Source organism: Balaenoptera musculus, chromosome 5 (assembly GCF_009873245.2).
Source record: "Balaenoptera musculus isolate JJ_BM4_2016_0621 chromosome 5, mBalMus1.pri.v3, whole genome shotgun sequence".
Lineage (NCBI taxonomy): Eukaryota > Metazoa > Chordata > Mammalia > Artiodactyla > Balaenopteridae > Balaenoptera > Balaenoptera musculus.
Genome location: NC_045789.1, coordinates 95,662,305 through 95,675,974, shown reverse-complemented (window position 1 = coordinate 95,675,974; position 13,670 = coordinate 95,662,305). Strand labels below are relative to the sequence as shown.

General features: G+C 42.2%; 1 protein-coding gene across 1 annotated transcript; it reads left to right on the top strand.

Moving 5' to 3' along the window:
- Positions 1-260: 260 nt before the first annotated feature.
- Positions 261-11,576, top strand: CLRN2 (clarin 2). Its single transcript, XM_036852035.1, has 3 exons — positions 261-513; positions 8,796-8,975; positions 11,311-11,576. Exons 1-3 carry the CDS (start codon positions 261-263, stop codon positions 11,574-11,576), a joined length of 699 nt encoding a protein of 232 aa, XP_036707930.1.
- The last annotated feature ends 2,094 nt before the right edge of the window (positions 11,577-13,670 follow it).

Below are 13,670 nucleotides of genomic sequence, written 5' to 3'. Positions count from 1 at the left end.
TATAGGGTTACTTCCTTCGGTAAGGCACTCCTCCACACTCCAGTCAGGTGAAGACGCCTCTGTAGAGACTTCCAATGCAGCTGTAGTAAACATGGGCTGTGGAGGCAGGCGCTGAGGGAGGACCAGGAGATGGACCTGAAATCTTGAAACAGTGTGTTTGGAAGAGCTGACCCTAGAGCAGGGGATTGCCGAGTGTCTGGAAGATGTCAAGGACCCCCGCTGTTGCTCAGACACCTGGGGCATGACCTGCACCCACCAGGATGCCTGGATGGTTCAAAAAGGCGTGGTATGGGCTGGCATCTTTACTCAGCTTCTCCTCCTTTATCCTGATCATCGTTGCCCTGGCGGTGCCCCACTGGCTGAGTGGGAAAATCCTTTGTCAGACTGGAGTTGATCTTGTCAATGCCACAGATCCAGAGCTGGTCAAATTCATTGGGGACATTTACTACGGACTCTTCCGCGGTTGTAAGGTGCGGCAATGCGGGCTCGGGAGCCGCCAGTCCCAATTCACGAGTGAGTATATTGGGGGGCACGAAACCTGCTTTAGAACACTTGTTTTTAAATATTCGTAAGGGTGCTTGTGTCTAAATGTGAAATTCAAGTGCCACTTCAATCTAAGGCATAATGACTTAATCCACAGTAAGCCAAGGACTTACTCTTGTTCAGCACCCGGAAGAGACCTTTCTTTTCTGTGGAGGCTTATAGAAACATTAGAAATAGGGATTTGTATATCTTTGTAGTTTACCTCTTATGAATAATCACTAAAAATATTGAGTGCTTACGTGTGTCAGACATTCTACTAAATGCTTTACATGCTTTGTCTCTTTTAAGCCTTATAACAAATTTATAAAGAAGGAATTATTAACATTCCCATTTTGCAGAGGAATACACCGAGGCTTGGAGAGGTTACAAAACTTGCCTGAGGTCACCCAGCGGAAAACTTTAGACCCAGGTCACGCGACTTGGGTATGCTCAGCCAGTGTGGCCTGCGGGTGTAGACGACCTGCTGAAATGAACCTTCCACTTCTATTTATATAAAAGCTTCAGAGTCTGCGAAAAAGCAAAAGGACTCTGCGTCTGGGCTCTGGAATCAGACTATCTGGGTTCAGAGCCCAACCCGGATGTTTCCTGGCAAGGAGACCTCGGGCAAGGCTGCTGTCCGTGAACGTGAGCAGGTACTGACGTGGGCAGGCGGCCATCCAGTGTCACAGCAGAGCTGCTCTGCATGTAGATAGAGCAGGAATCCAAGACCAGCTTATGAAGGATCTTCTGGGAAGGAAAAACCAAAACAAAAACGGCAATATTCTGCACATCTTTAGACTCATACAATTAGGTCGTTGGTGAGAACAGTACCCTACAAAATCATAATTAATCAACATAATGCAAATACAAGGGGATAAGGGATTTATTCATTATATGATTTCTATATTTCATAACTGTAGTTTTCAGAATCCTGGCCAGGGTGTCTTATTAAACGTATAAAGACAGAAAGCTGGAACCATTGACAAATATAACGATACAAATTTGCATCATTTATATACATGAACGATATATATATTCGTTATGTATAGCAAGAAAAAAATATCTCTGGGAATATTTATATTTACCCAGAAATTAAATTGGATGAGGGATATTGAAAAGCTCTGTTAAAAACATAACATAATAAAAAAAGAACAAAAAAAAACATAACATAAAAAGCTGAAAACATACTTAACATAAAGAAACAAAGAAATAAAACAAAGAAATAGGACATGCTAAAAGGGGATGATGACAGCCGTATGCAGTACTTGGTTCTGAGCTGGGTCAGTTTACTCTAAAGGATGTCACTGGGACAATTGGTGGAACTTGAACGGGGTGTCAGGATTAAACAGCAGTCATATGCCAGTGTTAACCTACTGATTTTGATAGTTGTATCATGGTTGTGAAAGACAACATCCTTTTTGAGGAAATTGACCCTGAAGTGCTCAGGGTTGAAGGGGCAATTTACCCTCAAATGGTTCAGAAGGAAAAAAGAAATGTCTTTGTACCATTCTTGCAATTTTTCTGAAGTTTGAGGTTGTTTCAAAACCACAAATACACACACAAAAAGGGGGAAATGGCACAATTTTTTAAATAGTTGTAGATAATAGGTTTTTCTTTAATTTTTATTTTATATTGGAGTATAGCTGATTTCCAATGTTGTGTTAGTTTCAGGTATACAGCACAGTGATTCAGTTATACATATACAAATATCCATTCTTTTTCAGATTCTTTTCCCATATAGGTTATTACAAAGTATTGAGTAAAGTTCCCTGTGCTGTACAGTAAGTACTTGTTGATTACTTTATATATAGTAGTGTGTAAGTTGTAGGGAATTGAAATTAACGAACCTCACGAAGGAAGTTCCAAAGCTTGAACACGGGAGCAATAGATTCAATAGCAGCAATACTCCAGAGGCTTTAATAAGCAAGCCAGTGCTCAGGGAACATAATAAAAATAGCCCATATAATTATGTAATTATATAGCATGATATACCACGTTACCATCATAACCACCTTCTTACACACTAGATCATTTATTTATCTGTTATGTTTATTATTTATTATGTCTCCCCCCCTTTGGTATATAGCACCATTAGGGCAAGGATCTTGTCCATTGATGATCCCAAGCCTCTAGAACAGTGCCTGGCACACACTCAAAAACATTGGTTGAATGAATATCAATAAAGTACTTTTAAACTCATTTGTACTGAATGTTCATGTACAAGATGCCAGACATGTGACCTATGCTATACTAATCTTCCACAAACCTGCCATATAGAAGAATGAGGCTCAGAGAGGTTAAGCAACTTGATCAAGGTCACAGAGCCATGAGTACCAGAGCCAGGCCCCAACCCTGGTCGGCCTTACCTTAAAGTTCCCACCCTCCTGTGACTGGCAACTTTCCCAAGGCGGAGTGTCACCCTAGTAGTCTTTACTGTTCTTCCGGAATTCAGCAAGTTCTGGATGTTGGGGAGGTGGTGGATGGATGTGAATTCTCCAGGATGGGAGGATGCAGGTGGATGGCTCCTGTCAGAAATGACTGAGGGGTCATTTGGGAGGGTGTGTTAGTTCCCTAGGGCTGCCATAACAAAGTACCACAAACGGGGTGGCTTAAATAACAGAAATTTATTCTCTCACAGTTCTAGAGGTTAGAAATCCAAAATCAGGTTCTTGACAGGGCCGTTCTCCCTCTGAAACCTCTAGGAGAAGGAGTCTTCCTTGCCTCTTCCAGTTTCTGGTAGCCCCAGACATTCCTTGGCTTGTGGCAACATTACTCCACTCTATACATGGCATTCTCCCTAAGTCTCTTCACATGGTCTTCCCTCCGTGCATGACTGTCTCTGTGTCCAAATTTCCCCTTTTTTATAAGGACACTAGTCTTACTGGAATAGGGCTCACCCTAGTGACCTCATTTCCACTTGATTACTTCTGTAAAGACCCTATTTCCCAATAAGGTCATATCCTGAGATGATGGCGGTTAGGACTTCAACACATTTTTTGAGGCTGGGTACAGAATGCAACCCATAACAGAGGGTGTGGAGTGGCAGATGGTGGGCTTAGGATAATTAAGGAAATCACCAAGCACAAGCACTGTTTCTGGAGAAGCAGCTGAAGCAGAGACAGGCTTTGCAGAAGGAGGAGGCCAAAGGAGGGCAAGACAAGATCGGGCCCTTCCACTGTGATGCTAATTAAACCCCTGCCTTCCCAGCTCACAGAAATGCAAACTACCTCTAGCCCTGGAAGCCATAAGCTAAGCCAATGAGCACTTCCTGTTTGCCCACTGGAGGCACTCAGTACAAGTTCCTTTCCCTCCTCCCTCTTCCTTCTCAGAGGGGTGACTATGGGAAAAAGCCCCCTGGGTTCATCTAACGTGGTCTGCTCTCTGAAACATCAGAACTGTGTAAGAATCATAAAGGACTTTTTAATATTAGTTCTGAGCAGGATAATACTCAGGAAAGTTTTATTTTTGGCTGCCCTGGGTGGTGTCCCAGAGGAGGGTATATAACCATGATGGGATTCTTTTTGAAAACTTGCAATGGGAGCTGGGGCCAGGTTCCTCCCGGCTTTGGCTGGTTTTACACCAATGCCGCCCAGGGACACCGTGTCTGTTATCACATTCTCTAGCCTCAGAGGTGAGTCTCTCTACCTTTAGATGTACAGCTCCTAGAGCCAGTACCACCTACTTGTGTGAGGCAGCTATGGGGTGTATCAGAGCCCCCAAACCCCAAGTTGGAATCAGGATTTTCCTGCTACTGTCACTGTTGTTCCGAAGAAAGAAAAAAAAAAAAAAAAAATCCCTGCTCCCAGGGCCCATGTGCAGATTAGAGGAGAAGGGGGGTGTGAAAGCGCTTTGTAAACTGGAGTAGGAAAGTTTGATTGGGTGTTGTGGACAAACAGCCTCAATTCTCACCTTCATAGGGGTCTCCCCTAGAATCACCCAAGAGAGTCAATTTCCAAACCAATCATGGAGAAAAGCAGAGAACTATACAGCATAATCATAATTAAGATCCTTTTTTATACCCAGACTTTCTGAAATAAAAACAAATCAATCTAGCAGTTTGAGCGTCTGGGGAAAGAAAGGGACAAACGCTAATGTAGCAGTGTTCACATATTCAGCTGTACTGTAGAGTATTTATGGGCCTGGCGCTCTTAGGAAAACTGAGATAAACTAAACAGAGGAGTGTCTGCCCTCCAGAAGCTTTCCATCTGGGAAAGAGAAAGGCAGTAAATGAGCACTGGGCAGTGACACATTAATGTCTCAAGCTGTCACCTCTTTGTTCATTTCCTTCAACCCACTCTGCGCTAGAGGAGAGATTTTATTTATGCCCATTTTACTGATGAGGAAATTGTGGGTCAGAGAAATCAATAAATGAAATAATTTCTGTAAAAGCACCTGATGTGGTGCTTGATACACAGTATGTGCTTGATAATTTTTAATTCACTGTTTCCCCCCTCATCTCCCACCCCCAAGCATTCCATCAACAGCCAGACCTGGATCTGACTTCAGATCTCAGGCTTTTCTTACCATTGTCCATTTTAGATAACAGTCCTTTCTCAGATGTGTCTTTTACAACTCTTTTCTCCCATTGCAGTGGCTGTGTTGTCATTTTTTTGGCATTGTCTTTCTCAGGGCAGAATTTTTTCATTTTAGTGAAATCCAATTTATCAATTATTTCTTTTTTAAAATTAATTTTTGCCTTGCTGGGGCAAAAGGGACTGCTGGACTTCTCTGGAGTGGGGAGCAAACAAATTACTTAATAATTAGATAGTTATCTAATTTGAGTTGCTGACAGGATGATTAATCACTTCTGGGATTCAAGTGAGTTAGCTTTAATATGTACACCATAAGAATATTTATTCAAATTCAAAATAAGACCTCTAGACCTCCAGCTGTACTAGGATTAAACTTTTAAATCTTTGCTTATCCAAGTTATCTGATTTTCCGGCAATAGATCCTGCGGCAAAATCCTGAAGCCAGCACTTCCTGGCTGGGTGACCTGGCTAAGCTATTTAACTTCTCATTTCTAAGACTCTAACTTACGCATCTGTAGGAGTGAGAGAAGGTTGCCGTGAGCAGTGAAAGAGAGAAAGTGTATATGTGCTGGCACACAGTCTGCGCTCAATATGTGTAGCTAGTGTCACTTGTCACCATGGATCATATGCTTTTATGGTCATGGATTTCAAGCTGGAAACTTAAATGTAATCCTTAAGTCAGACGTGTCTCAAACTTTTGGAAACTGGGTACAAATATGAAAGGCAAGCAAGCAACAGGTCTCCTGGGATGGCACTTGTGTGACAAGAGCAAAAGTAGAGTCACCCCTTAAAGAAATTACTAATAGAAGGAACTGATGCATGAAAACTCGTGAGGAAAGATTTGAATTTCTAAATAATGACATATATAAAAAATAATAAGATCTCAATTAACTGGGAGATCTAGAGCCTTGGAGTATGGCCCACGATTGTGGAGGCTGAATGAGATTCAGCCCTTTGCCAGTAAAGATTTGTTTTTTTAATATAGTCAATACATTTCCTACTGCGGAAGCTAAGGATTGGGTATTCTTTCACCATCCCTCTCCATATCACTCCATATGCCCCAAATCCCCTCGCCCCATCATCATAATATGGTTATTTCTCAATTTCTTTATTGAATCACACCTGGAGATGGGTTCATATCATTATATGGATATGATTAATTCTTTTTAAAAGTTGCTTTGTGTGATTGTGCTTTAATTTATTAAATCAATCTCCTATTGACTCATATTTTGGTTTTTTCTCCAATCTTTGGCTACTGTAATGAATATCTGATATACACAGTTTTGAGCACACGTGGGAGTGCTTTTCCTAGAAATGAAACTGCTGTGATAGATGTTGCCAAATTGCTCTCTAAGGACATTGTATGAATTAATATCCCTACAAGTTTTGACAACTGCTTCCTTCCCTACTCCTTCATTAACATAGTGTATTAGCAAACCTTTTGATCTTTGCCAGTCACACAGGTGATGATTTTCTACTTTAAGTGTTTGGTGAGGATTATTATGCTGGTCATGTGTCCTAAGGATTGCATGGCAAGAAAGAGGATTATGAAACAATTAGGTAATCAGGCATAAGCTACCATGTTTGGAATGAAAAAGTGCTGAGAGTTTGCAATGAAAAAAAAAAAAATCTAAAGGACACTGAAATATAAGGAAAGGAAATGGAAGAGAGAAGTCCTACAGAAAAAAATCCCACGGGAAGGAGTTCATTTTCTGGGGTAAAGTTTCTGATGCTGATGAGATAACCACATGGAGATAAATATACATGGAAATACAGAACTGGAAAGAAATCTAGATCAGAACTAAAGACGTAACTGTGAAGTGTCTGGAAACTTCTGAGTGGAAAGGACACTTCAAAGGAAGAAGGACAAAAATTCCTGTTCTCAGGCTTGGGAGACACCAGCCTTCTGTGAATAAAAATGGACAGGTGAGCCAGCAAAGGAGCTAGAGCGGGACGGGGTCAGGGAGTGAGTGGAACCTGGAAAGCTTTGAGTCCTGGCTCCCAATTGGGGCCAAAGATGGGTTGGTCATTTGTATCAAGTAATTAAGCAGGGAGGTTGGAATTCACAAGATGGACCCAGATTTGACCAGAAGGTATTCAGTAGAAACTTTTTTTTTTTTTTTTTTAATTTTATTTATTTATTTATTTATGGCTGTGTTGGGTCTTCGTTTCTGTGCGAGGGCTTTCTCTAGTTGCGGCAAGTGGGGGCCACTCTTCATCGCGGTGCGCGGGCCTCTCACTATCGCGGCCTCTCTTGTTGCGGAGCACAGGCTCCAGATGCGCAGGCTCAGTAATTGTGGCTCAAGGGCCCAGCTGCTCTGCGGCATGTGGGGTCGTCCCAGACCAGGGCTCGAACCCGTGTCCCCTGCATTGGCAGGCAGATTCTTAACCACTGCGCCACCAGGGAAGCCCCAGTAGAAACTTTGGAGTAGTTGCAGAGGAAGGAGTTTGCCCAGGAGTTTTTTAGCTTTCATCATTTTAAATCATTCATTTATAATAACTGAAATCAGTGACTCTAAACTCTATATACCATGTGATATATAGGACTTTGGTCCTAGATAGAGTTCAGGATCACCTTGCCCAAAGACAAGGAACTTAGTGTCTCCAAGCCTGTGGGTAAGGGCATTTAATAAAATCTGCTTCATATCCTTGTCACAAGGATTGGATGAGATAACAGATGTAAAGGGCTTGGCCCCTGACTGTGCTCAGTAAATGTTGATTACGCTCAACTCATATGCAACTGTTACTATCCCCATTATACTGATGAGAAAACTGAGGCTTGAGAAGTCACATGACTTTTCCCAAGTCAGAGGGTAAAATAACAGCAACAACCACAGTTGCCATTTTTGAGAACTGACTCTTTCCTAGACAATATTTAAACACTCTACTATGATATATCATTTAATCTTCACATAGAGAGAAATATAGAGAAAACAAATCCAAATTAATATCTCACTAAATTACCCCGCCACATTAATATGGCAAATTAATATTCTAATAAAGTGCAACATGAGAATTACATGCCCATCATACACAGGGAATTAATGTCTATCTTACTGAATCATTATGAGGAATCCAAAATCATGCTCCTAGCTTTGCATTAGTACCCACAAAGTGGGCGCTATGACTATTCCTATGCCCTTCACTTGACCCGCTCAATATTGTAAGATGGGTAGAAGTAGGGTTTAGATGATCCTAAATATTTTATAATTGTGGCAAATCAGCAAAGGTGGGATTTGAACCTGGAACTTTGGATGCCAGATCTAGGCTTCACTTTGCTACACCCTTCTATACTCTTCATGATATACCTGAGACCGCTTCTACCTTTCTGATTTAATGAAGGCTACTCTCTGACCCAGATGAAAGCTTTGTGATGGATCAGGCTTCTTTGACTGATTCTCTTGCCAGCCTTCTTTGCTAAAGCAACACCATCTGGAGCTTGTACGGATTAGCTCACACCAGATCCTAGAGCTGCAAGGCCGATGCAACTTAAATGCCCAGCTGGGGCACATTCTGATTTTGCATCCACCCCAAGGAAGAGAAGATTGTTGGCCAACTGGTAGGTGGTAAATCTGGGGGCCATGAATTCATCTCAGGAAGTCTCCTGCTATTTGAAAACCCAGCACTTGCTGCCTTGCCCTCACCCCCCTCTGCTAAAGCCTTCATGGTAAGCAAGCCTGGGACGTACGAACTTGAGCCAAGCTCTGAGGCTGACATCGTGGCTGTGTCTTCTCTCCCCAGTCTTCCCACACCTGGTGAAGGAGCTCAATGCAGGCCTCCACGTGACAATTCTGTTGCTCCTCTTCCTGGCCTTGGTGCTGGCTCTGGTCAGCATGGGCTTTGCCATTCTCAACATGATCCAGGTTCCATACCAGGCAGTCAACGGCCCCGGGGGCATCTGTCTATGGAATGTTCTCGCAGGTAAGGAAGGCCCCTGGGGAGAGAGATTCCTGTCCATGCCATCAGGAGGCTGAGTTCCAAGTAGGTGGGCAGAAGGCGTGAAGGAATTAAAATGCCCCACCTCAGCCTTCACTTCACTGGGTCTGTTACTTCCTTGATGGGCATGAATATCCTTTTTACTAAAAGTTGAAGAATCTCTGTCATCATAAAGAACTGAAGTATTAGCGTGCATGAGTGGCTGAGGACTTAGAGCAGCAAAGAGAGGTCGGGATGAGAGAAGAGAGAAGACAGAGAGCTGGGGGTGAAGAAGAGGGGACCATGGGGTGAGTGAGGATGTGGGACTGCTGCTGTGATTCTGAAGGAACCTCACAAAGGACAGAAGAGAAGGGACCTTGGGGGCTTACATGTCTCATTTCGTGTAAACCTCACAACCTCTCTATGAGGCAGTATTATTAGACCCATATTTACAGGTGAAGAACCTGAAGCTCAGAGAAGTTAAAAGATGCACCCAAAGTCACACAACAATGAGTAACAGAGGCAGGATTCCAACCCAGGTATAACTGAGTCTAAGCCTTTTGTCCTTTCTTTAATCCATGGTGTCATCTATGACCACCGTGACTTATTTTCCAAGACAAAAGATGTGTGTGAGTGTGTGTGCGCGCGTGTGTGTGTGTTGATTTGGGAGAGTATCTGATATACAGAAATTAATTCACATTTAGTTCGGCACTGAAAAAATCACCTGTAATGAAAGTAACAAAATCCCAAGAATGATTTCAGAAAACCCAGGTCAAATGGTCAAGGTATCCTGATGGCAATAACCCCTCACTACCTTTTACTTTATACAGGATGACCATAAAGTATAGAAACAAGTAATGTTGTTTTATCATGCATTAGAATGTAATGTCAGTAAATCAATTATTATGTATTTGCCTATGTTTGCAGACTGTGGCCATCCTGTAGAATTTCTTATAAATGTGGCTCACTCCCATCTAGACTTGCTTATCTCTGCCTGAATCCTCAGGCAGAGGATTGGCATGGTTGGCATGTAGAAAGTGCTCAATCCTGCTTTTGAAATAAATGCTTATCTCTGTCAATTCCCTTCCTCAGAGAGACAGTACTCTCAAGCTCTATTGACGAGAGTATTTTAAAAAACGCAATTTGACAAAACTTTACTCTCAAAAGGCATAAAAATATGAGTATCCTTTGATTAAACAATTCCAAACATTAATTTATGCTAAGGAAATAACAGGAAAAGAGCACCAAAAATGTACATTAAAAGGAGTTTCCTACAGCACTTTATAATATCAAAAAATTAGAAGCAATCTAGATATCCAGAAATTAGGTCACACTTAATTAAACTTAAAATAATTAGGTGTGTCGCTAGTATAAAACATCATACACAGTTTAAAGTGGTGCTTTAACAGAATATCTAACAACATGGAAAAATATTCAAGTAAGGGAAAAAAATCAAGTGTAAAGCAGTAAGAGTACCATAACACTAATTTTGTTAAAGAGATAGAAATGTAAAGAAATATACTAAAATGTTCAAAGTGTTTATATTTGGCTTTTAGGAAAAAAGCAAATTTGTCTTTTCATCTTTGTGATTTTCTCTGGCGTCCAAATTTTCTTCAATAAGAAGTAATAATCTAAACAGAGGGCATAATAAATGTGTTTTTTAAATACTAATTAAAATCAGGGCAGGAGAAAAGTAGAGAGAAAGAGAGAGAGAAAGATGGAAAGAGAAAGAGAAACAGAGGGAACCCGGAAGGTCAAAGTCTGATGTGGGAAGGGAAGGATAGGGAAGGATGAGAAGGGAAGGGAAGGATAGGGAAGGATGAGAAGGGAAGGGAAGGATGTGAAGTTTGGAATCCTTCCAGTTTTCTCCTCTCTCCTTTCCTTTCCTCCTTCTCTTATCTCCTCTTATCATTAAGCTTGGAAAGAGGACAACTGAGGAGGAGAGAACAGTCTAGCCCTCCGTTCTGGTCCCCCAATCTGCCCCATAGGATGCTCTTGTCTCTTCCCTCATAAGCTTCAAGGTCTACATACACAGGCTGAAATACTTAGAGACTGAGCTTATCCAAATGTGCACAACCCCCGCCTGCCCTGCCCTGGGTCAGGGAAAAAGTAGTGGGGTCGAGATTCAAAGTAGATCTGATAGGAAGCTTATTCCCACACCTCTCGCCCCTCACACAGTGGATTATCTGCTGCTTTTAAAAAGCATTTTAAAATTTGTGTTGCCCTAAGCATGTTTTACACCGCAAGTTTGTTGCCTGTGCCACAGAAAAGCCACCTCACATCTAGTGGTTGAATTGCAAGGAAAAGAGCTGTGCATGAGGGTGTCCTTTTTGGGTTTCAGGCGGAGTCGTGGCCTTGGCCATCGCCAGCTTCACGGCCGCGGTAAAATTTCACGACCTGACGGAACGAATCGCCAACTTCCAGGAGAAACTCTTCCGCTTTGTGGTGGTGGAGGAAGAGTATGAAGAGTCGTTCTGGATCTGCGTGGCCAGCGCCTCAGCCCACGCCACTAACCTGGTAGTGGTAGCCATCAGCCAGGTTCCCCTCCCGGAGATTAAGACCAAGACAGAAGAGGCCACGGTCACGGCCGAGGATATCTTGTATTAATAACCTTCTCCTAAAATCAGTTCTTAGGAGAATGGAAACCTCCTTTTTCTTTTCTCCAGCTTGCACAGTCCTGAATGTCTATGTTTTGGCAGTAAGAAGAAGGAAGTGGAAGGGGGAAGGGTAGTACCTGGGCCAGAAAAGAAAACTTTCCGAATTTCTGGCATCCCTGCACTTCTTTCTCACTGACCTTGGAGTTAGAGACTCTGCCACTTGCCAGCCGTGTGTGACACTGGACAATTCATTTAATATCTACTTCTCAGTTTCTTCATCTGTAAAATGGGGATATTAACGACCTCGCAAGGTCGTAATGAGGTTTAAATGGGCGATAATGTTGCCAGCCTATGTATATTGTAGAGCACCCGACAGGTATAAGGTACTGTACACTCCAAGAAATGTCTATAGACCCTTGGTGTATCCCGCACAATATTAGGAGGAATGCAAAGAGGAATATGATAATGTCCCTGGCCTCCAGAAACACCTAGTCTTTCCACACGACACAGGAATCAGAGAGCAACAATAACAGTAAGAATGAAAATAACTACCATTCTTTGGAGTGGTTACTACATGCAGTTCTAAAAGTTTTACATGGAGTAAGTCATTAGGTCTTCACTATAACTTTGTTGGTATAGTACTACTTTAGTCCCATTTCATAGATGAAGAAACTAAGGCATAAAGCAGTTGGATAACGTGCTGAGGACAGGAATTAAATGGAGGGAAGTCTGGAGACAGAGTTTACATTTTTAACCCCTTTGCTGATCTGCTGTTTGGTGTACAAGCAATTGCAAGGCAATGTGATCAGTGTTATAACAGCACATGGAGAAAGGACCTGAGAAGGAATGAATGCTTCAGGATGGGATGCAGTATTAAAGAAAGTGTCTCAGAGTTGACAGTTGATCTGAACTTTGAAAGATGAGGAGACTTTTTCCAGTGGTAAAGGAAGCAAGGTTGGAGAAGGGCATTCCAGGATAAGTCAGTAATGAGGAGGAAGCACAAGGTATGAATTTACAAAGGGGGCTTGGAAGTATGTGAATACCCAGTGGGGTTAGAATATTGCTCTAATGCAGCTGTTGGATAAACTCAGATGTTTTGTGTTAGGTTTTCCTGAGTGGTACTGTGACAGTTAATTTTATGTGTCAACTTGGTTAGGCCACGGTACCTAGATATTGGTCAAACACTATTCTTATTCTAGATGTTTTTGTGAAGGTATTTTTTTGGACAGGGTTTATCAGTAGATTTTCAGTAAAGCAGATTGCCGTCCATAATATGGGAGGGTGTCATCCAATCAGTTGAAGGCCTTAAGAAAAAGACTGACCTCCCCCAAGGGAGAGGGAATTCTGCCAGCAAACTTCCACTGGGCTCAAACTGCAACTCTTCCCTGTATCCCCAGACTGCCAGCCTACCCTGCAGACTTTGGATTTGCCAGTCTCCACAATCATGTGAGCCAGTTCCTTATAATAAATCTCTCTCTCTCATACACACAGACACACACACATCCTATTGGTTCTATTTCTTTGGAGAACCCTCACTCATGCAGGTCCACAACTCTCTTAATTCATTTTCCCACCATGTCAGCTGGGGTGAATCCTTTCCCAGCTCTCCTGTCTTCATGCCAAGTAAAAGTTATCTAATCCCCCCAGATTAGCTTCATCTAAAATGACAGTTGATTCGGACTCACTCTACTTTGCTTAACACTGAGCTTCAGAAAGTTTCCACAGAATCGCTTCTGTTCTAACTGCTTCTGCTTCCCTGCTGTGTTCTTCTGCCCCTTCCAGCCCTCTATCCCCACCCCAGATACAGCTGCAGTCTTACTTAGCAGACTGATGTCACTCATCAAATATGCAGATGGCACATGGCTGGAATGGAGAGTTAACATGATAGGAGATGGGTCCAAAAGGTAACGACACACTGCAGTGCTGTCTTGAAAACAAGTGGAAAGCTCAATGTTCTATCAAGTTTAACATAAAGTCCTGCTAACAGTTTTTCTTTAAAATCAATAACATAAACACAAGACTCTGGCAACAGTTTATATGATAAACATCTGAGGATCTTAGTACATTTATTCATTCATTCAACAAGTATTGAAACTTCTGGAAG